The sequence below is a fragment of the Choristoneura fumiferana genome, chromosome 23, assembly GCF_025370935.1.
Source record: "Choristoneura fumiferana chromosome 23, NRCan_CFum_1, whole genome shotgun sequence".
Classification (NCBI taxonomy): Eukaryota; Metazoa; Arthropoda; class Insecta; order Lepidoptera; family Tortricidae; genus Choristoneura; species Choristoneura fumiferana.
The window spans coordinates 8296071-8321750 of NC_133494.1; the positions used below are offsets into that span (position 1 = coordinate 8296071).

A 25680-nucleotide genomic window follows, 5' to 3' on the forward strand; every position below is an offset into this window, starting at 1 on the left:
TTTAAATATCAACGATATTTTTTTCTTTGCCTCTGTAACTACATCAAACACTATCATATTTTTATAAATTTTTTTTCTTGTTGTTTCTACTTTCGAATCGTGTCACTCTTTTATTATTAAGAAAAATAAGTTTATGATGAGAACCAAGTATCTAATGATTTTGCTACAGACGAGCTTTAACATTTTATTTTTAATAATAGCATGTTTCGTACTGTTTTTACATTCGAACCCTGCCACTATTTTACTATGGGAAAAATAAGTTTACGACGTGAACTCTAGCAATCTCAATGTTTTTGTAAGTTCGTTAAAAGCTCTTTATATAACGCACTAATTAACTGTTTTCTTACAGTAATCATCACGAAATCATGCATCAGGTATATCTACAAAAATCCTGCTCTCTAGAAAAATAAAAAGGCTAGGAATTTACTAAATAATTTTTAATATTTCACCGTAACACGGTTAACAGAACACGCGACCTGACGTGCTGCCTTCTTCCATAATTCAATACGGATTACTCATATCAAGAAATTGCCAAGTAATTATAAATTAACCATAGTTTATGTTAATAGTTTGTTTTTGTACTACTTTCTAACCGAGTTCCGCACTGCAACGAAAATGAAGCATATTTTTATTTTTAAAATTTTCTGCTTTCGATGTTTATATACAGATCTTTGAGAACTTTATTAATTTTTGCGTTCAAATTGAATAAATAAATTCTTTATTTTGTTTATAAAAATAAAGTCGGAGTGAAAATATGGGCTACATTTATTACGAGAGAAAAGAGAGAAGAAACAGAGATGATCGCGTAATCTGAACTACAAAAATTTGTAACGTCTTTGGTCTTGTAATATGGCTGTAATATTTATCTGGTAATTCAAACAAAATGAATCATGCATGACAATTACTGCCGTGATGCCTAACTTGTACTAGAGCCTATTATTTTATTTTTTGCGTCAATCGAAATTCCATAGTTTAAATACTAGGAGGTGCTACCCGGCTGTTCACAGGCTGTTCCCGAAATTCATACAAAAACTAAGAAGGCTGCCTGCGACGGTAATTATTTGAAATTATACCTTGAAATTGAATTATAATTTGATTTGTGAATGAAACGTGTATATAACATTAGAAAGCTGATCAGTTTCATAAACTATCAGATTATGCAAAGTTTTTCTTACCTTCGCGAAAATGTCGTAGTTTTCGGGATATTAGTAAATTTCATCCCGACACAAACTAAGTTTGTATAAAAGTGCAGATATCTTCTTTATCTCAAAATGTATGAAAAATTAATCAATGACAAATTTACTTAATCGGGATAACAAGAACTGTTCTATTTCCCTCCTCGTTCTGGCTTCGATTTCACGGACATCCTGTATTCAGGTTTATTTATAATATACCTTGTGTTATCCACGAAGACGCGTTATTTTGTTAAAATTAGCCATTAATGACATTGTTATAAGAACACGGCACGCGTCATCGTAAATGACTCTACCTATATAAGTAAGCGGCATGTAAGAAATTATAAAACAAATGGTCACGCGGGCCGCGCAGCGGGTGAAGGTCGGGCGTCAGTCTTGGTAAAGCGATAGCTCTAGATTTTGTTCTTAATCCCGACTAAAGCAACATTAACTTTGCTTCGAATGACATGGAAGTACTGACATGTTTTCCGACCTGCGATTTGTTAGACAGTGATTAATGTACTTTTTTCCTATTTCTGTGAACGGAACGTATGTTACATGGAAAGATTATTTTTAAGACTACGTTCGCTTGATTAGATTGAGCTACCCACGACTTTGCTGGATTATTTAATCATTATCGTGGGTGGAGCGCTTTCGAAAACTTTCGTATTTGTTTGTTTATTAACCATTATTAGGTTTTCTTGTTGTTACTTACTACACAATATTATGTAAAATTTGTAGTTCTTATGTAGGAGTCCATCTCTGAAACTACTTATCCTATTTTTAAAATTATTTTGTCATGTAAAGCTACAATGTTCCAGATTAACACAGGCTAGATTTTATCCCAAGAAAGCTCAAAGTTCCCTCAGAAAGCCGAAGTTGTCGACCACAGATACTTATCAAATACAAATTAAAACCTTAAAATTTATTTTTAAAGGAATTTTAAACAAAAAAATATATATTCCAAAAGTAGCATTTTGGCTCTTTAGTATTACCTACCTATTTTCTTTCCATTGTCGCAATGTAATTATATACAACATTTCTAAGGTATTGCAAGTATAGGATTCATGATGTTACCAGAAATTCCGTGTAGGTACCTAATGAATGACGTAGATACCTAATGATGAGAACTTTCTTTTATTTTACTATTTATTTTATTAAAAATGTTCATTTAGCAAACATTGCGTGGCCATGGTTAACTTAATTAATTTTATTTGCACGTGACATTTTATACCTATCACCGTGGCATGGATAATAATGTATATGCTGCTTATTACTTACTTTTTATGTTAGACACGGACAAATGTGTTGAAAATGTGTTGGGCATCGTAAAAAGTTAATACAGTTTACATCACGTCCGGTAATATTAACGTAAGTGTTTCGGATGATTAACGAAAGGTGAATAAAATTGTTGTTCAAATTTTTTGAATAGAATATCTGAAACGTTTAACTGTTTTAAACTTAATTATGTTAAGACAGATTGCGAAGTAAACCTTAAAATGTGGTTTAAGATCAATCGCACAAATATCTTCATACGTATTAGCTTCCTAGACAAGTTTGCACTTACTTTTTGCTCTGTTATCTATCTGGTCGATTTTTGTACTAAGTATCTTATTTGTGTATTTTTAGACTGCAAGCAAGTATTTAATCTAACTAAGTCATGTAGCCAAGAAATAATGAAACTTTTTATTCAAACAAAAACAACATTATGTGCTCAAAAATTTTCATAGGTCTTATGGTAGATAAAAATATAGGTAGTAAAAATCAATCACTTTAAACGTGGAAGAGCCAATACAATGTTCCATTTACGATTTTCATAAATAACGCGACTCACTTTACTAAAGGGCTTAAAGGGCGATAAATAAATTTTGCCAAAAGGGCTCACTCCCAACGGGCCGACATTGTTCCGATGCTTTACGGCGACAATCTTAATTCTAGGTGAGCCTGTAAAATCCAGCTATATTTCACTCTTTTAAGTAATATTTGGCGCACATGTTTTAATTATCATCATTATTTTCATCAAGATATTTCACCTACTGAAGTGAGGATAGTTTAAATTTTTCATCAGGTGAAACAAAAACATTGTTTTAGCCGTACCTTTACCCGCCATCCATTCATTCATGGACGGACAATGTTTTTCAATGACCTAACGGTGCGTAAGTCAACTGCGTGCCTAATATAGTCCAGAATTTTTCTTTATGACCACGAATAGCCTGCGGGGGAGAAAATACCAATACAAATATTTCAGATCTTGATAACAAACGATAGCTCGATCGGGCACATGTTCGTGCTCGCGCTAAACGTGTTACATTTTCTAAATTTTCACTTCGCAATATGAACAGAGATGTTAAAGCGAAAGTACGGAGATTATTAGAAAGTAAACTAAAGTATAGTTATCGTATCTAAAGCACAGGTAATAGCGCGTAATGCTCAAGTTTATCTCAAACACAGCTTACCCAAGATTATAGATGCCGAATGAAAGTGAAGCACTGATTCAAGTTTAATTGTTCTTTGTTATTGCAAACCATGAGTGTATGTTTTGGTGTTACGCAACCGGCTGTTTGGTTATCTTGGATTGGAGTAAGGAGAAAACTTGTGCAGTTTTCTCATAGGTTGTTTAGGAGTAAGGTATACACATTAAAGTGAATTTCAAGACCCCATTGCACTTTTTGGAATAGACAAATTTGAATACTTTATGAACAATGCATGTTTGCAGCGATAATGCTTTGGTCTACAGAATCTAAAACTACGGCAATATTCATCCGTTCTCTTATAGTCCGATTCATCTTGCTCGAGTGATTTCTAGGAAATGTATATAAAATTATTTCCAGAAACATCGTTTTTGCATTTCTGCAGACTGTGCGTCTCAGTATTCGCTCAAGCATAACGTCTTTTGCGTGACAAAGCACCAACCGTAGATACTAGCTTGAAAGCGTCTGTGTGCATGAAATGGTTTTGTGAAAATTCATCTTCACTTCTTATCCATTTGAAGTTTTTAAAAATACTGGAGGCATAGCAATGTACATTGTATTAAACTTACTTTGATCATAATGAACAATTTGAAGTGTAACATGAACAGTTCATTTATAAGGAGGATATTGATATGTCGGTCGGAAGATATGCTCTGTTTACAAATGGAATCATCCGCTTACATTGTTTATATGCTACTAGCTTTTGCCTGCGGCTCCGCCCGTGTGGTATTCGGTTATCGCGCGCTGTTCCCTCGGGAGCTGTGCATTTTTCCGGGATAAAAAGTATCCTTTGTCACTCTCGGGCCCATAAACTATCTCTATGCCAAAAATTACGTCGATCCGTCGCTCCGTTACGGCGTGAAAGACGGACAAACACACTTTCGTATTTATAATATTATAGTATATAGTATAGTATAGTATGGATTAATTGTAAAAAAATCATTTAGCAATGATTCTCGACAATATCTAACTGCTTAATGGCTCAAACGTCGCGTAATTTCTTTATCAAAACATTAAACATTTTTGGTAAGTGTAGTTGAAAAATGCTGTTAACTTTATGTTCTAAGCGTTTGCTTATAAAATAATGCTATTAATATACCTTCAGAATCATAAATGTATGTAAGGAAGGAACAATAGTTGAAGAAGCCAAACATTGAGATGTCCTTCCATTTCTTCTAGTTTGTCGGACGCACTGCCTTCATTAATATGTATGAGACGAGCAAGATGTGAAGTCAGCCGGAAGCCGCGATTTGTTTGCAATAACAGCTGACCCTTGTCAGCAAATGGTGTCCTCCGAAAAATAGATGGCGCTCAACACTCAACTAAATTTTTTTGCACATCACAGTTGAACCCCACATAAATTGAGACCCCTGCTAGATCTCTGGAGGTATGTTTAGAAAAGGCGTAACTTATTAATATTTATGAGGAAAGACAAAAGAAGGCACCAGGATGTGGTCTAGCTGTTTATGGGTATTCTGACGTCATGGAAATCCCAAGGGATAGAATTGTTGTTTTTATAACAGGTAAATTAAAATAAATAAATAAATAAATCGCGAATAAAACTATTTTATTATATTGCGATATAAAAAAATCGTAAAGCAATATATTGCCACTTATTATTTAAATAAAATTAAGCTATTCGAGAAACAGTACTTGTAATGAAACTACGAGTACTACTAAGAGTTTAACTGGAGAGAAAATAAAAATGGAAGTCTTCTTGCCTAGATTTAGCTTTAGCCGTTCTGTTCATTTATTTGCTTCATTGATGTATTTTTTTCAATCAAATTATCCTATACATATTATAGAGAGATCGATAATGATTACATTACCGATAAACATTCTCCTCTCGAGTTCTCTTTCCTTATTTATACGTAAGGTCTAAAAATTAGAGAAACATCGCACGCCCGCCCGGTGTAATATTTCAGGCCACTGGGACGAGAACGTAAACATTGCAAGATATTGAGACGGGTACACTTTGCCAACAGTATTGCTGGTGCAGAACTTATTTGGAAGACATCGCTTGGCATGGACGTCTTCTGGCAAGAAAGTCTCGTATTTACTAATGCTGTCCAAATTAGTACATGCATCAATCATAACAGCAGAATTACCTTTTCTTCGTTTCTACAAATACTTTTTTGTTTTTTACTTTACTATTTTAATATATACTCGCCTCGTCAGTTTTATTGATTATTTTCCATATAGTTTTTGTCGGATTTGTGCACTTAATCTGGAATGGTAGGGTATTTAATTCGGTTACCGAACGCTCAAAGAATTCTATAGAAACTGGCGCGGCGTGTGATACAAGAAAAACTTGATCAAGTACTAAAATTGTTCCGTTTTCATACACCGGACTTCCCAACACTGTTAGAAAAGTAATAAAACATGCTTAGACGTTGGACAAAGTGTGCGGTTGAGCGTTCGCTAATAACGCCTCGCGTTTTACCGGCCCTGAAGAACGTAAGTGCAACTGTAGCCAACTTGACAGCCATAAGGGCTTCCGCTTCGCAAACTTTTCAATCGGACCACTTTGCCGAGGAGCAACTTTATCCTTTGAGTCTTTGTGCTCGCCCCTATTTTGGTAACCAAATTGAACGAAACAGACTATGGTTTTGCAAAGCTTTGACCCGTAAAAGCAATGTTTGTTATTGTAAAAATTTCATTAGGTGGTCTATTTTATAACTTTACTCATATTGAATACTTAAATGTCAACCATTTTTAACTTTAGAGTTAGCGACCTAAGTCTTAACATGACAACAATTGAATAAGCGGGTAAAGTTTAAGATCGGAGAAATTTTGGAAACTTTCTTAATTCCTTTTAGCAGCCTATTAATTCAACCACGAAACTCCCATATGGATGTTGCTAATATAATATTCAGTGAGTTACCTCAAGTTCGATCTATTACTCAGAACCCGGAGGGACTGTAATTTAGGTGAAAATAATGAAACGGTGTAACTTTCGTGAAGATGTTTTATTTAGCAGTCTACTCATGTCTCAATTCCTGATACATTTTTAAAGATTCCAAGAAATTCTTTTGACACGGGTATTCCCTTAAAGGTAGCCATGTTTTTAGACACGTATCATGAAGTAGTAAGTGACTTCGCAATTTTTATTTCCTCTCAAATTAGACGCATAAGTCAAACACTTCAAGATTAATTCGAAATAATTCAAACCTGTGGTATTTCATGTTTATTCTCAGTTTGAATGCAGCCATGAATCGCCCTACTGTTTACACATACAACGTCTTAAATAATCTAAGCATACAACAAATATTTCCCGCCTAACAAATTTTCTTCTTCAACCAAACACTCGGGTTTATTTTTTCCTCACTCTCGAGCACTCTCCATGAGGTCATTTTACAAGACTCCATTGTCTATTTTTTAACGTGGAACATTAGTCTTTTGTTTCAAATAACCTCGTGGTCGGACTTTTCCTCTATTCATTAACTTTCCCTGCAGAGACAAGTAAAAAACCGTGTGTAGACTTTACTTTGCTTTTAAATTTCAGTTGGCGAGTGAAGCGATTCACAATTTTGATTTTTGTCCTAAACGCTGTAGGTTTGCTTTTAATTTCGTTTGTAGAATGGTCTTATGGCGTTTTCTTCTATAAAAGCGTTGGAAGTGTTTAGATTAGATATAATGTGAGAGGTTCCGCTTCACGTTTGGTATACGTAGTTTTATTTAGATCAGTACAGTACTTGTAAAAATTTGACTTAATATTGGTCCCTCGTTTTCAAGCAAATTCATCAACGTAATATATTTCTTTATACCTACATTCTATCATTATGTAGTGCTAATTAGTATCGAATTTCGCATTGTGTGTGGCATAGTTTCATGAATATCATGTTTTGTAAAACGAGTAGGTACATCAGTGTTCTGAATTCACATTGTTTAAAATTATGTATAATTTAGTTACAGTGCATAATTGTTTAAATAGGTGACAAATAGATTTGGGATTTGCCTGTGCCGCGTCCGGTTTCATAATAGGTCGGACCTATTTCTTCCCGTGGGTTTTGTAAAAGGCGACTAAGTGGTCTGATGTGAGGGTAAGCTCCAGCACTGCGATGTGGAAGGCAAAGGGTAACCACCACACTATTTTCCTAAGAAAGTTTGTATGAAGTTTCAGTAATAAAATAATCCCCATTGTTCCCCTTACATAACCAACTTCCAACCAGCACTGGGAGAGGACAAATAATTACTACTCCAAAACCGGTTTTGTAAAAGGATTTTTTTTCCTTGCACAAAACTAACGTTATGGGCCGGTAATATACGAGGAAAAATACTTTGCACAATACCCGGTTTTGGAGTAGGATTCTTTAATGCCTTGTACAGAACTAAGTATGCTTTTTTACTGAAGCTTATTTTCACAATGGTGTTTTATTCCCCATTTTTAATCGACACAAAAACATAGGTAGGTTTAGGTTATGTTAAGTTTGCATCGTGCTCCGCCGACACTGTGTCTGTGTCGATTAAAATTGGGACAAAACGCGATTGTGAAAATAAGTAGTAGTAAAGATCCATAATATGTTAGTAGCCGTTGACTTATATATAAATTAGTTACACTCGAAAACATGTATTTTTTTTTAAATTAATTGAGCAACGCCATTGATCTGTCCAGTCCAAAAATATTGAATTGGACAGTCATATCTATACCCGCTATTGCCTTTAGAATGCTGTTCAGTTGGTGCTTGCTCTCACCCTGCCTAAAGAATCCTACTCGAAAACCGGGTATTGTGCTATGAATTATTTTTCCTCGTATATTACCGGTCATGGCGTTGGTTTTGTACAAGGAAAAAAAAATCCTACTCCAAAACCCGGTTTTCGAGTAGGAATTATTTGTCCTCTCCCAGTGCTGGTAATGGAAGTTGGTTATGTACGGGGAACAAGGTAATAATCTTCAACCGACAACACGACCTCTCAGTCAAGAGTCAACTTAGAAGAGAGATTTGGGAACAGCAATTTTATATCACTTCTAAATATTCTCATAATTGTCCTACATTAAATAAGTTTACAAAATATATTTTTTGTACTAGTTTTTTGCTGACTGTACTTTTTGTTGACTTTACTTGCATTGTCATCCAAACGACATTTCCGTACCAAATTTCAAGTCGATGCTATTAACCGCTGATGAGTTTCGTCCTGCGGAGTAGATCCTGGCGGGACTACGAGCACCAGGATACCACCACTGCCAAATTATTGTATTGTCACGGGACTTACCATAAGAATGCCAAATTTTAAGTCAATCTGACCACTGAAAGTGGGTCCAAAATTCGGTTGCAAGATTTGACGCGCACATACATACATAGATATATATACATTGCAAGTTACTTGTAAAATAGGTTAACATCTCAGAGATAAAGATAAAGATAAAGATAATTTATTTGTCAAACATGAGTTCCTATATACAATTATTAAATTGAATTATATAGATGTACAATAATTGTATGTCCTGTCCTTCATGTCTTGCCTTTCGGCATACAAATTTTTACTTATGAATTTACATAATTATACAATAAAAAAAATAGGACATAATTACATAATTTATAATCAATATTACATTATGTTACTTGTATAAATAATTTTGCATTTTATACTAATGATAATCAATGGAACATTTTAAAAACAATATCTAGTCTATATATCTAGTAGATATTCGTTAACAGAGTAATAATATGCCTTGTCGGTTAAAAATTATTTTATACTGAACAATTTATGTCAATACCTTTTATCACACCTCTTTTCCTGTTGTATTCTGCTTGGTATCATCAGCAACGTGTCGCATCGCAGTTTTCAGCCCATCATTTTCCTTTGGCTATTCGACCTGAACGCACGTACTGCCAATTTATTTTTATTGATAACAACAGTATAGTGTTGTGCATTGATAAGTTAGTGATGGCGGGTGTTTGAACGGTGTGGACGCTTGGAAAGTGGTACGATGCACCCGCGTAGACTTTCGCTCTCGTCGGTGGTTGAGACCATCTTGAAACGGAGGGGTTCCAAAGATTCTCCGTTGGGTTCACCTTTATCTGATGATGTAAGTCAATTTAGATGTACTTATTAACATTATCCATATTTTTGCATGTACATAATAAGTACAGGAAGAGGATGTACGTACAGGAATACTAAGACGATTTAGCTCGCAGTTGTTTTATACGAAGCTCTTGTGAATATAGAGCAGTGCCGTTTTCTTCCGAATTTGGTTTAAAAAAATAACTTTTTTTGATCTTCAAGTAAATCATTGCACAGATATAATGTTTAGTATAACTTACTCTATTTTCTCAAGCCGAATAAAAAAAGCTAAAACGGACTAAAAGCGGTTATTAAAAACTTAACAAAAATATTAATTGTCACGGGCGGCTACCTGTTAATGCTATAAAAATATGTTGTTTTATTGCTTAATGGAAACATTAATGTAGTGAGTGTTTCCTCATACCACCTATATATATCAAAACGCAAACTTAATTTTTTCTCCTATTTTCCTGAAATATTTTACTCCTCGTCAGAGTAACACATATTCGTAATATTACGCGCAAAAAACGTTGTCCGCGCGCCCTTGAAAACTGATCGAATCTTATCTACGGGTTAACTGATTACAGAGTTTATTTGGGCTGTCAAGAGTCGAGTAGTCTGGCTGGACATTCCTTCAGGACATTTATTGTCCAAACAGTTTTCCTAACATTTATGTAGCTTGTCTACGAAGAATTCGTTACAAGTGCGCCCGCGGGAACTATCCTATATCCTTTTCAAGATCGCAAATTATCTCCATACCAAATTTCACCACGATCGATTGAGCACTTTAAGCGTGAGAGCGTGCAATTAAGAAACAAACATATTCACTTTCATATTTATACCTAATATTAGTAACGAAGAATACAGCCGTGCTGCCTCCAGATTATACCGTTCTGGAAATTATTGTACACCTAGCGTGAGTGCACCAAGTTATGGTAACGCTAACCCAGGGTTGCTTGCCCACACGGTGCACTGCGGCGCCCCGGGGCGCCGTGCTAAGCACCCAAGGGCGCTGCGTGGGGTCCTGTTAAACCAGAAACTTATGCTAGGGTGCCGTGACGTGACAAAATAAGTACACTGAAAAAGTTTGGGAACCCCTGCGATAACTAATGTCGAATCAGCCGTCAAATCTTCGGTGAAGTAAATTTCGGTTTGCCGAAAATGGGCCAACTCATACCTGTGGAGTTCTGCAAGCCGATATTTATTAAGGCAAATAAACGAATTAATACCTAACAACCCTGTTAGTTATACCTATTGCGTGTGTGCATTTTATTGCTTTACCTCGAGTGCATTTTTATTGCGACTTATAATTAAAGCTTCATGGCGATTAATGCAATAAAAAAAAACTTGACTTTGACTGAATGTTAATTCCTTCGTCTTAAATAAGAAATATTAGCCCAAAATTTTAATATTTGGTGTTACTTGTCTTATGAACTTATGATTCGTAATTTTGTAAGGTAAAAGGTAACGTTATGTGCGGTTCTAGGGTAAAAATAAAAATGTACAAGGAAGTATTACCTAGTTTATTTATTTTTAAAAGATTACTCAGTGAATTTACAGTAAAAACAAAATCATTCACAATGTCAGTTGTAGTTACTAAAGTATTAAATCAGGGAATAACGTAATGCGGATAAACGTGACCTGCACTTTTGGTTGCAGCAACCAAAATAGGCATAGAATAAAATACTCATGAATTAAAATAATACACTTTAACGTCAATAGGTAGGTACTGGCATAGGTAGGATAAGGAAAATATACAAAAAGGAATGTTAAAATAGGTATGTTAATTTAGCTGATCATGTCTGCATTATGGATTATAGAATGCCAAGTAGAGTGGGTAAATTAACAGATTATTTTGTACAATAAAGTATCTTTTATGTTCCTTTCTCTATTCATAAATTTAAATTAAAAATAATGATCGATAGATAACTTTCAAATTCTTTTCTATTTAATTCAAAGCTCACACCTCTGATTTTTAGGAATATATGTGCGAAATTACATTTAAAATTTACCATGAGAAAGAAAAAATCGTAAGGAAACCTACACACACCTGCCTAGAAATTTAATGGCGCGTGTACGAAGTTCCCAATTCGCATTTAGCCTGCGTGAGAACTATACGGCAAAAAACCCTCTCATTCTGAGAGGAGGCCTGTGCGCTACAGTGAGACGTATATAGGCCGGGATGAGATATGTTTTCAAAATACCTGAAAAGAAAATATTTTCATGGATTGCTTTGAATTAAGATAATAATTACTTACGTACATTATATTGCAATATATTGGGGAGGCCTATGCTCAACAGTGACGTTCCACAGCTGATATGACGATGATGATGATGAGATGATGATAATGATGATGATGATGATGGTGCTGATGACGATTACATACATAGATAAAAAAATTCTCTCTTTCCTCTTGTAACGAAGCATAAAATGTAAAATGTGAGGCATCCAACTAAAAACACTTTTGTGGTAGTCTGTACCTAAAGGTGCGATCGATAACCACTGACAAAACGTCGAGTTCAACGCCATTCCGAATTCCGATACGCCTCAAGTGGTACAAGGTCTTATGACCTTCGGGGCCTAGTACTGCGATAAAAGCAACTTCTCATCCTTACGGCAACCATCATTGATAATGTCAACAGACGTGTCGTTGTCGTTGACGGTATTTGACAATTTTATTTATTTTATAAATCGAAGCTTCACAATGAGTGTTATCGAACGGAAGAACAATTTAAAAGCTATCTTAACATATCGATACCTTGAGGCTCAAAGGGCGTAAAGGACATTTGGGCGTACAAGCACTCTCTATCATATGGATATGGCAACTATGGCAAGCCTCAAGGTATTGATTATAAGTTTTACAAAGGCGTGAAATTCAACATTAGACCGAGAAAGAACCTACCACTACCTAGTGTGTGATTTCAAAAAATCACTATACTTACTTACCTAAATTAGATTTTCAACTGATTTTCTTTCTACGCTTAACATTGACTGTATTGGTATCTATATTTATATAATTCATTATTTTTATTAGTTTTGCATTAAATTACACGTGTTAATCCCTGCGTCCCTAGTGTGCTTATTAAAACGGATGAAACTTGAATGTAGTTTTTTTTTGGTTTCCGCGTACGAGGGGTATAAATACTAATTAATGGGCGTTTTAAAAAAAATATGTTTACATTTTTATTATTTTGGAAAAAAATATGGTTTTTCCTACTCTGAATCAAGAGCACAATCGATTCCGATAGTTTAAAAAAATGACCCCCAAAATAAATTACAGTTTTGCGACTTTTTTTTCATACACTCAGTATGGTATGGGCGTGACAAAACTGACATAAAATTTTGTGTGAAAAAATGGGGCCATTTTTTAAAAGATCGGAATCGATTGTGCTCTCGATTCTGAGTTAGGAAAACTATTTTCCAAAATTTCAAAAAACAAGTAAGGGTACACTTTTTTTGAAAACGCCCTAATACTGGATTCGCAATTAGATATTGCCATGTAATTCATTAACAAAAATATACCTACTGCTCGATGGGGTAAAGTTTTCACCATAATAATTTAATTATTTACATATATAAAACCAATATCATCATCATCATCAAAACATATTATCAACCGGAAGACATCCTCTGATAGACTAGCCTTCCTCCAAGGCTTTGTGCTACCTGGAGGCAGTGGCTTTCCGTGATTTATCATCTTGTCCGTAGATCTTGCTTGATTTATATAAACAGTAATTAATAAAATAGATATTAATAATTATCATCACCATCATTTCAGCTTTTATATGTCCCTAATGAGGGGGCTTGGCTTTTTATTTAAATAATATTAATATGTTAATTCCAATTCACCACGAGCCTGTTTATAGTGTAATGCGTAATTACTAATTAATACAGAACAAACAGATGTCGAAGCAAACCGAACTTTCTGCACAAAACGTTTGCCATATGGCCTGTGTTATTTGTATTCGGTTGCTATAACGACAGTTGCGTCTGCGCAGGTGTTTTGGACAGCTGTTTAGCTGTTTTAAGCAATGAATGACAGTTACGGGTAGAGTTCAAAAAGTTAGATATTTTTACCTTTCACCCGGTTGGGTGAATAAAGATATATCGTGGGTTGTACAAAAATGTAGACATCGCAACCGACAGATAAAGAATGAAACGTTTAATGTTATCATTGGAATAAACAATCTAAAAGTGTAAAAATTATAAGACTTATATGTATTAAGATAAAAATTAGTAACTTAAAACTAAATTAAATCTAAAAATGCTTTCCTTGCCATGGACAAAGTTTGGCAGCTTTGCATCGTTGAATAACGATTCAAATTCATTGAAAGAGGTAGCTAACTGCCGGCCCTTTGGTCGCCAGTTGTGCCAACCTGGTGCTTTTGCAACCCTAATGATGACTCTTTGTGCGCCAGGACCCCAACCCTGTCTCAAAGTTAGCGGGAATAATATTGTAACAATGTTAATTGATTTCAATGATTTCTGTACAAATAATTAATACTTATCGCTCCGTAAACCGTGACGTTGGTATTTATGTTAACTTCGTAAACATTGATTTAATTCTACAAACGTTAATTAGACCTAAACAACTGTTATTATTTAGACATAATAATACACGGAGTTTCGCTCGTTAACCTTATTAATACAGGAAAATCGGGAATATACGATGCTATATGAATGAATATAATTTAATAGAATATGTATCCCTACAATAATGTCAAATAATACCTTCAAGTAATGTCAATATTACCTACTTTGGTATTTGTTCATTACTCGCGAAAAGCTATAAGGATATTTTTAGTAATACCTACCTACTACATTTAATTAAACATCCAGAGGATCGGTTAGAGACATCATATCACTCGAAAGTGGATTAAGTCATGTTGGCAAGATAAGTTTTATTAGAGCTATTATTTTACTTACTTGTATTTCAAATGCTACTTTTGAGTGGTAATTTCGAGTTATGTGATTTCAGTACATAGGTCTGATCTAATTACTTATTCAATTGTCAACAATTGAATTCGATTGGCTTTAGCTCTTGCTAAATTGCCCTTTATGGTAATGACATATAATAGACTAGCCAAAGGCCAAACTATGTATTATGTTTATTTACTGTTATAATTCATGGTAGGGTACCAATTTGGTCATCAACAACTGTCAGTAGACCTGTCATTTTGGTAGGTACATTTCTCAAAGCCCACTTATTTTGTATTAACCCAATGTAGGTCTATAGTTTAAAATAAAAATATAGAACTTATACACGTAATGTCCCTGTCACGTTCAAATTTAACATGAACTTGAAACATAAAATGGCAATGAAACATAATGGCTAGATTGGACTCCTGTTAATTCATCATACCTGTCTATTTGTCTATTTATATCTTCATATCATTTTTTATATGATAAAATATACATAATCGTGCATCATATATAGTTCGACAAGTACTTAGTCGGTTTTATATTTATTTGTGTTAGTACTAAAACAAATAAAGTTAACACAGGCTAAATATCATCTTTTGAGTTTGTTCTCTAAATTTATTATCGCGTGCATTTTTGTCCACAAATGACCTAAAAACGAAACGTTCGTGTCGGTAATTGTGTCTCGCTCGTCAAAATTACCAGTTTTTGTCGATATCTTTTCTTGTATACAATTATGGATGCTAATAGTTACTGTCTGTTTGTATAATCTTCGCTATCGTGACATGAGAAATGAAAGTGTTGCCCTACATGTCTATGTTTACCTTTGACTGAGTATGATTGACAGCAATATAAAGTTATTTTTAAAGTTAATAATACTTTAAACGTGTATATTTGTGTATTAAGTAAGTACTAAAATGTAGCAAAATGATTTGTTCTGCACTATTTTACGACATTTTGCCTGGATTTTTAACTTATCAAATTATAAAGCGTCTAACTTCTCACATATCCTGCATTTTATGTATCAAGTTCAAGTGTATACTCAAAGCAATAAACAATAATCGTCAGTAATCATAGCTATTTTCAAAGAAAAACATTGAATATTCAACCGTCGCACTTATTATATATTAGTGCTGAAGAAGTAACAACTGATAAAATTAATTTCTATTATTTTTTTAAAGCAAACATGGCAAAACAATGTTTGGGCCGGCATGTAACACATTTCAATGACACCGCGCTAGGTTTCATCAAGGTTTCGCCATCCATTGTTTTGTCATGTAACGGTTAGATTCCCAGGCAAAAACTAAGCTATTGATGAGCTTGAAAGTTAAGAGTATTGCCATGGTATTGTGTGGAAAATGTATGTGAGAACAATTAAGTTAAGGTCGTGCAGACTGGGATTTATCTGGTAGTGTAGCAATGGTATTGAAATATACGGTGGCCATTGTTTTCATTACCGTATTACAATTTTCATAGGTCATCAGACGGTTGTCCAGTCCACATTGTATTATATTTGCTGAATCTGTGTTTAATTTGTCAGCTTCTTTATTTTTACAACTGGCGTACAAGATCAGTCTTGAAGATTCAATCGGTTCGTCTACTGTTTTCGCCTTTCGTTATGTCAATAACGAGCGTTTTAAAATTAATCTAAAACATATCAACAAATGGTTGGGTTCTGAAGTGAAGCGACTGCCCTTGTGAAGGTTTTTCATCAGAATTTTTGATTCAACATGTGTCTTTGACGTCATAGGTTCGCTTTGAGCATTTATCAACTACAATCAAAACATTCTGAAAGGCCATTTACAGGGGTGTTCAGTCAAACTTACTCAATCATGTGCTGTATATTCACCGGAACAATTTTATGACACGTTAAAGGCCTAGGTTCTATAGTAACACTTTCCCTATCATTACCACACAACAAGAGTTTTGTGCCAAGTATATGTTTATTCATATATTTAAGTACCTACTGATTATGATAATTCATTATTGACTACCAATGCTTTGTGGTAATTCGTCATGATGGGTGGTGTGGATTTAACAACAATGGGTTAGTGTAGTGTCGAGTTCCTGATGCATTGTTGCATTAATGTACCCATTAATGTCATTGAACACCATTGTAGGCACATTATAATGAGACCTAAGCTATTAGCATACGTTTCACATAATTATTATCTATAGGTATTTGGTTAAGTTGGTATTGATTGTAACAGTGACCTAATTTGTTGTTATACTAATTCAATTCAGTGCTGTGCACGGTATACTTTTTATCCTTGTCGATCATTGAATACGGAAATTATGTATAATGCATAAATATAGGCAAATGGCTAAATAAAGGCTATATTACAGCCTGTTCATATTGTTATCCTCGATACAGACTGATTCTGTATTCCCTTACTGCATACATTTTATTCTCTCTTTTTGAGAACAGGAATTGTTATAAGCCATGTACTAGGTCCGGAAAAGTCGATTTTCGTACTGGGAAAAGCGCCTCTGGTGCAACAGAACTCCATGTAAGCCTGGGATATATCAGAATGTATTAGAATATATTCGTTTTATTTCATGACGGTTTTATAGTGATCCTCGAGACAGATTCGTTCATGTCTCTCGAAATTGAAAGAAGAATGTCTGACTGCTGAAACTTCGGAAAAGTTTGCTCATTACTGCTCTCTTGTGGTAATGATCATTTCTTTTTTTCAGCTTCAAGTTTTTCATCGTTGAAATTCTGAGATTGCACGCCGCATTGATTTCGCATTACTCTATCATTATACAAAGTAAATTGGTTCCAGTGAGTGGCAGGGTCAATGAACTAACTAATCAGACCAACTAGCAATCAGTGGCGTATTGTGGTGATTTTATAATAACATGGCGACGTGGTCGCTAATCACTAGTGCGAGGTGCTTGCTTATTAAAGTTATCGGCGTTTGCTTTGCACGGAGAACGGCAAAAAAATATGAATTGCAATGATTTTTATTACGGCCAGAAACAATTTTGCTAAACGTATAGTCACAAAATGCAAAGTAAAAAAAAGTATATACTAGTGCCTTTTACTCTGTTTGCAAGAGCAGGGATCACATGATGTTCGTTAATTTTTAAACATAGTCTTGCAATTAACACTGTGATCTCGTTACCTATAGTTCCATTAAGTAACTCAAATTGGCGTCTACCTGTACAATTTATTTGTGTACGAAGGGAATCCACAAAATGAGTCAAGCCATGAGTCACAGTCAAGGGGTTCCTTGCTAAGACTTGATTACCCAGTTCGATAAAATTCGAACCTACACCGATAAAGTTATGTATTGCGGCGAATAAGCTGATCCTTTTTGTAATTTACCAATCTCTTTTAAAATAAGAATGTTGCGAACGCGTCGTATACATTTTTCGTAGATTTAATCTAATAACCATATACGAGTACCTACTTACATATACCTAGTGCCATCCACGAAGACGCGTGATTTTGTCAAAATTAGACATTAATGAGATTGTAATAAGAACCACGGCACGCGTCATCGTGAATGACTCTACCTATATTTATAATTATAACTATTAATTTTGAAAAATATTATTACTTAAGCGTGTTAATTATTTTAATTAATCTTTAGAACTATTTCACAATATTAATCGTAAGTAATACAAATTAAATAGTATTTGCTTTATCATAAGTACCTAACTACGTATAATAATGGAAAATAATTCTGATTTCATGATCAGAATGTTGATGTTATATGACGGGTAGGTAACAACAAAAAAACAGAGGTCTTTCTTTGTAATAAAATGACCATAGCAGAATGGATTTGACCGCAAGATCAGTAGTACACTCAGTCTGGCCCAGTCACTTCTGAGTGCTGACTCATAGATGTCTTTTTGTATCAATGCCAACATTGAAATCAAAACAAAATCTTTTCACGCAGCCTATCTTCTTACGCTGTCTATCACAACTGTATAAGACATACAGTCTGGTAGCAAATCGTTTTCGAATTGAATTATAAAGGTGGTCCCAACGTAATCGTCTTGCAGTTTGAATAATCGGCACAGGGTGTTGTAATAGCTTTAGACAGGCGTGAACGTTGTGTGTAAATAGAATATGCAATGAAACGTGCAGTATACGTTTAGGGGTGCATTGGAATGAGAACTTTGTGCTGAACGAGGTGCAGCGTAAGGGAAATTTAGGAACGGTTATGGGCATTAGTGATGCAAGCTAAATAAAGCAAGAGAATGATTTTTAAATCTACCTACCACTCGAAAATTTGTATAACTTTTTCATACTTTTGTGTATGTAACCTTAATTAATTCTAGGTGAGAAATAAATTACTTTTTTATAATTTATTAATTGACACCAAAATAGAGTGTGCAATATATAGTGGTTTCCCTATTTAATTTTGTCTGGTTTAAACAAAAGTATTAACAGCTGCATTCTTTTCTTTCAAAGCAATGACGGAACCCAAGTTTCTAAACAACTTTTAGTTTTATTTCGCTATTGATTTTGTAGCTATGCAATTTGATAAGGTATCCGCTGATCGGATTGGATTACAATATTTTTTCCAAGCATCTTTAAGTTGGCATTGTATGTTAATTTATTTATCTTGGTTTGAAAGGTCTGTAATAACGGATGTGACTTAACATTGATTGAGTGGTCAGGCAAAGCAGAATTCGCCATTTACCACTACTAGTGTTAGTCAGATTTCATTGACTAAGTAAGTGACTTTTTTCCAAGTTTCTTGCGGCGCATTCTTCTTGGCTGTGATGGTCTTTCCAAATGCGCAGGTATTAAGAGATATATATTCAAAGTAGAATGTTTTAATTTCGCTTTCATTTTATTTGTATTATTTATAAGTCTCCTTTTTACTTTGTAGTTGATTTATGGGTATGTGTTAATGTTGTTATGTGTCTACTGATTTGTTGTGTATGTATGTGTATTGTATAAATGGTAATGTATTTTTGATATTGCTCTAATGTTAATGTAAATTCACCACCTGCTAAAATTTATTCCTTACTTCTCCATCCATTCCATTGGAAAGATTGCCGGGAAGAGATCGCTCTGAAGCAATAAGGCCGCCTATTGCTTACATCAGAAAATCTCTGTGTATATACTTGTGTTTTCTGTACTGCTTACTATGTGTTGGCGTGCAATAAAGAGTTATTGTATTGTATTGTACTTATTGTATTGTATCTTCATTAGAGTCATCTACCGGCTACGTGGGGCATGCTCTACGCAGACTTCTCCGTAAACTATCTGTGACATAGCGTGCGCTTATATAGACATACTTATAGGTGTGCAAATTAGGGCTCAGGTTCGCACTACCTTTATTAACGTATACCTACCAATGTTTTACCTACTGAAGACTATGACATTATGTTAGCATTTGATTTCTCTCAAATGTCAGCATTTACGTACAAAATGTAACGAACAAGCTTACATTACAATAACCTTGACACATGCCGTAATTTAGTTTAGACGTCAGTTACGTAGTGTTGAATCAGTTTTGATTGTAACAGAAGGACGTTTTCATTATTGAAAACCTTGATATTATATTTCAATACCTCATACCTGCATCTACTCCTATTATATTCTATCCAATTTATATCTCCTATTCTATTGATTTTATTAACAACACGTGTGCTCAACGTAATTCAGTAATCAATCAAATCAACTCAATGTAAGTACCTTCGTCAGACGGGATTGAAACCCGCATCTCCTGGCTATATACGCTGCATCAACTGTCCATATCAACAACCATCTGACCAAGTTGCCGAACATCTTAATCACTTGTATACCTACATCAATAGCAACTACTTCTCACAGACAATAGAAAAGCTTTCGTTTTTAAAAAGTCCTAGTTAGCCTGTTTAGTCGATTCCGAAATATTATTTTTCTTCGACTATCGATGTCAAGAGTCTCGATCTTTCTAGAAATGATTCGAGCTAAAACATCTTGTGATGGTTTCACACCTCGAAAATGTAGTAGGTACTTAGTTATTTTTGAACTCTCATTTCCATAGAATGTAGCGTATTTCCGGAGAGAATTTTCTTGCAGCAACTTCTAACAAAATTTACTAAAATCCGTCTGATTTATCGGATTGTCAGCTTATTTATTTCTTCATTTAATATGTTTTGTTTGATCTTCAAAACTTCCACAGTATATCTGCGCAGTGTTATCTCGGCTCGCGTCAGCAATACTAAGAAGCTGTGTATCTTTACATATAAACAACATTATAACTTTTGTTCGTGTGTTGCCAATCCGTAGTAGTTTTGGGCGTTTGCCAAACTAAGGGTTGTAAATTTAAGTGCCGTAGTTGGGTCAAAACTCGTGAAAACTGAATTTTCCGGCGCGACAATGACCCTCTCGTTATCGTTTTATTTTATAAAAAAACATTTTTTTGTCTATCCTTCACACTTCTCACTTCATTCTTGTATATATACCAGTTAACAATAACTTATAGTTTCATCCGCTAATTCTTTAGTTTCCTTCAGGTATTTGTTTTATAGCAGAATAAGTTTTTGACCTAAACAAGGGCAAAGCTAAATAGTTTTATTTTGTTCGGTTCGTTCTTTCCATCCAACAGTTTTCCGGTTTGCGGTTAACATGGCATAAATTCGGCTCGGAAGGACTACTGGCCTAAACTTAAAAATTTGTGTTGCATGTCTTTGGGCTTACTTCCCAATGACGTAAGACGAAGCAATGACGTCACAGCATTTATGAAGTCCAGCAGAGGTTCAGTAAAAATAAAGAATGTTATCAGGAATAGTTTCTACTCTATAGCGAGTTTCAGATGTAAATAAAAGTGGTAACACAAGTGCAGCTGTGAATACATCAGCACAGTCAGAAGTCGGCCTTGTTCGTAGTTTTTACAAGAAATGCCTCGTACAAGTACTTCGCTGTTGACGGCGCTCGTCATTAGCGATTCAGGGTTAAGTAATGTTAAAAATTTGGTTAAATAACATACTAAGTTAGAATCATAAAAACGACTGACTGAAAAAATCATTACAAATTAAGATTGGTTTTTTGGAATCTTTTTTTTTTTATTTCAATTCCAAATTTTTACTTTTACGGTCATGCCGTAAAACCTAAATTGAAAAAATTGAATTGAATTGAATTGTTGTCCAGCAGTGGTGTAGCGGTATAGCACGTGGCACGGAATGCCGAGGACCTGGGTTCGATTCCCAGTGCTGGTCTTATTTTTCTGGTTTTTCTGTGCATCTATATTTCAGTTTGTATTTTCATTACAAATTGCTTAATGAGTGCCGAGGCAATAACACCGCGTTTCTCCTTAATTTCGATAAAAGCTTAAAAATCAATGACTAACCTCAACCTGTTCCTACATACAATAACAATAGAATTCAATGTCGTATGTAGTCATAATAAAATTAAAAACAAATGAATGTCACCGTTTTTTAGTCTAAACTAAATAATGTGTCCACAGAACCACACATTTTTTGAAAGATCCTGCCTTATGTTATTGAGTAAATAATGACTCTTATACAAAAACTTAAGTATGAATGCGCGGTTTTCAGTCACACGACAACCGTGAAGCCGAATGTGTGTTGAAATTTATAATTTAGATTTTTTTTCATACACTTAGTGTTTTTGTGATAGTGGCATGGCAATGAATGAATGTGACAGTGTGGTGCCTAAATGGATGCTCAGGACTTGATTATTTTCAACGTGAGTATATACTTTGAAGTTTAGCGAGGTATTTAAACTTTTTGCGACTTAAAATGTGCTTTGATGTTACTTCACTGGAGCAGTTTCATAGTATTCTGATCATCATCCAGCAACAAAAACTGTACATTTTAAATGAAAATTTTAAAACTGTATGTTTGCTTTACTACAATTGGGTTTGAAAGATTCTTCCTTTTCAAATTAAAAGCCAGGAAGTACAAAACTTTTGACTTTTGAGCCGGCATTCTCTAAAATCAATTAATTTCTTATTCTTCCTAGTTCCTACTGTACGGTGCTGCTATTTCCTTCTGATCAACGACGTATCTGGGGCAGATGTCATAAAATAGTTCCGTATAAAGATTTCCCAGTTTATTTTCGTAAATGCATTCTACAGATTGATCGAGTGAACCAAAGCTAAAAATATAAGCCTCCCGTGACCTACTAAGTCGGCTAACGTTTAGTATTTTTCACGTTTTTGATAATGCAGCTGTGATTTTCTAAAGCCACGGTGTAAGATATAGACATCGAAACCGATAAATCGACTTCAGCGGTTTTTACTTCGTTTATAATAATAAAGACACTGCATTTGTGAAATTCACTTTCTTTATGTGGCATAAAACTTTCCAATGCACTTATTGTGAGTGCGCGGCGGCATTTTGCAAGAGTGATCTTGATGATAACAAAATGTGTTTTGCATAAAGTGACGATGTATTTATTGTTCTGCTGGTAGTTTTAGTGCTTAAGAAAGTTAAGCGTGTTGAATAATTAAAGATCTCATTTAAATCTTCTACTACTTTGCTCGTGTGAACTATGTTTGTTTACAGTTCCGGGATTTCACTGATTCTACTTAAGAGTTTCAAAAATTGCATCGTGGTCATCCTTCAAAATGTCATAGCGGTTGAAAGTTTGAGACTTTTATATATTGAGATGGAAAGCTAGTTCTATTAACCAAATTTCACCGAAATCCATCCAACTATTTTAGCATGAAAGACTATGATTATGCTTCTTATCTCTACTGCAGGGGTCGCCAAACTACGGCCCGCGGGCCAAGTCCGGCCCGCGAGCCCCTCTGATCCGGCCCGCGGAAAGAAAGCGAGAGAGCCCACGGTCCGGCCCGCGATAGTGTCCGATTTTATAAAGCTACAAGTAACTAGTTATTAGTTTTATAAGAGCCGCCGCTTAAGGTAATTCGTCATAATCATAGATAGCCACCAACATGATCAACACCAAGTGCGTTCCTTATGCGTTACTCGTATCAAGGTACCCCCTGAAGACAAAGTCTACTTACGAGTACCTATTAACTAATATATTACCCCCATGACCAGCCAAAGTCTTGGCCCGCACGAATTTACATTAAGTGCAGTGTGGCCCTTGAGTCAAAAAGTTTGAAGACCCCTGCTCTACTGTATTTACGTGGATATTATGAACATCATTTTAACAGTGAGTAGCATCTAACGATTATTGATTCCTTGAAATGAAACTCAGGGCAGCGGTCATTGGACAAAAGATTGACATCATCACACGCGATGGCCACTCAAGCGCACAAAATTGCACAATAGCTCTTTAAATGGCCAGTTATAATTACGTAGTGAGAACTTAACCTGCTTAACAAAAGAAATGTATTTAAGGTTTTTTTTAACAAGAATGGCTACCAAAGTGTACACGAAACAGCCAAGTAATATAGCGTAATAAACTGCTTGTTTATCCCTTTTTGGAAAATTTGTTGGTTATAATGATAGGTACAAGTATAGTATTAACGATTATTATACCATTATATCACCTATGAATTGACGTCATAGCATTTGCAATACTCGAAGCAAGGCAAATAAAATGACTCATTAATTCATTATTGAATATACTACTAAAAGGTTAAAGAATTACAAACTTTCGCAGCAACATTGGAATTAAAAGAAACAAGCGAAGGTTGTCAAATTTTTTTTACTGAGAGCGTGCGACCATATTGTTAGATGAATCAGCTGAGTAAAGAAAATGTATGAACAATGCGAATTTAATGATAAGTAGTGAAATTTGATTCGTTGGCTTGAGAAAAATCCCTTCACAATTAACACTGACTGAAAGATAATATTGTTTTAAACAATTGTAATAAAAAGCTTAGGAGTTGACTACATTAACTATATGTATGAGTGACGTAGTCGGAATGTGTATATTTCATATTTTTATACCTTTGACCTGAAAACTCAAGGCTAGAAACCAACTTCTGCAACTGGGCAGTTGCAGTTGGTTTCTTGTCTAGAAGTCATGTATTATACTATGGAATTTCAAAAACTTCTTTTGCGTGAAATTTCAAAGCATTTATAGAACTTATAATTTAGAAATAACCTGTCACTAATTTCAAAAATTATAAAGTAGGTACGCGTCTACAATTTTCAATTTAGAAACAGTGCCAAATTTAGTTAAGTATGTCTAAAATTTAGGAGACAGCTGCCGGCTGACTAAAATATCGAAACTAGACCAGTGTTATTGCTGAAGACTGATTTGTGCGATTCGATTAGTTTAATTTTTTTATCCCAAGTACTTCAATTACTTAAATAGAGTATGTGCTGTAATCAAATTCCGATTCGGAGTCGAATTCATTAGCGGTAGGTATCTACTAGTGCCTCTCCGTAAACATTGACGGGTGTAAAATCGACACGTTCATTTATTATGCATGTATCAATTGTCACATAACACAAGAGTTTTGACAAGTGTGATGCCACCGTAGCTGTCGAGAATCGAGATAACGAGTTCTAGAGCAGGCACCAAGGGAAGTTGCGTATGCAAAATTAGGGGACCGCATTCTGTGAATAATTTTGAACTCAGAAAAGCTTGCAAATTATGATTCTGAATCCGGTGGTCCATTTTTTTATACCCCATCTCTTAAAACATCATGTAAATGGACTGAAAAAAAAAAAATCTTTTGGAACATTTTAATAACTAATTTCGTGATAATATTCATTTTTTTTTCAAGCAATATATACTAAGTCGTGAGTTTTACTTTTAATAATAAGAAAAAAGATTTTCTTTTAAATTTTGATTTTTAATACAAGATTTTTTGCTGACTGTACTTTTTGTTGATTGTACTTTTATCGTCATCTAAACTACAGTTCCATGCCAAATTTCAAGTCGATGCCATTAACCGTTGAAGAGTTCCGTCCTTCAGAGACGATCCTAGTTTGACCACCAGGATGTCACTATCCGATTATTGTATTGTCATCAGATTTACATAAGTATGCCAAATTTCAAGTTAATCCGGCTACTGGAAGTGGGTCAAATTCAACTTGCAAGATTTGACCCGCACATTTGTACATACAGACATACGTATACATTGCAACTTAAATGAAAGCTTGTAAAAAACCGGCCAAGAGCGTGTCGCACACGCCCGAAATAGGGTTCCGTAGCCATTACGAAAAAAATAAGTAATATTTTTTTAAGGATTTCGTATTTTGTACG

The 25680-nt window shown here is 34.7% G+C and overlaps 1 protein-coding gene across 9 annotated transcripts in view; it reads left to right on the plus strand.

Annotated features, from left to right (window-relative positions):
• Nucleotides 1–25680, plus strand: part of RapGAP1 (Rap GTPase activating protein 1) — a 365817-nt gene that overhangs the window by 285472 nt on the left and 54665 nt on the right. The window contains exon 1 of one of the 9 annotated variants that reach the window (XM_074105815.1): nucleotides 9476–9677. The exons of 7 other annotated variants lie outside the window; for them this stretch is intronic. In XM_074105815.1, coding sequence (XP_073961916.1) covers nucleotides 9579–9677 — 99 coding nt within the window. In that variant the 5' untranslated portion in view covers nucleotides 9476–9578. Of the gene's footprint in view, nucleotides 1–9475; nucleotides 9678–22104; nucleotides 22234–25680 lie in introns of those variants that run through there. One more of the 9 variants, XM_074105816.1, reaches the window with a different exon arrangement.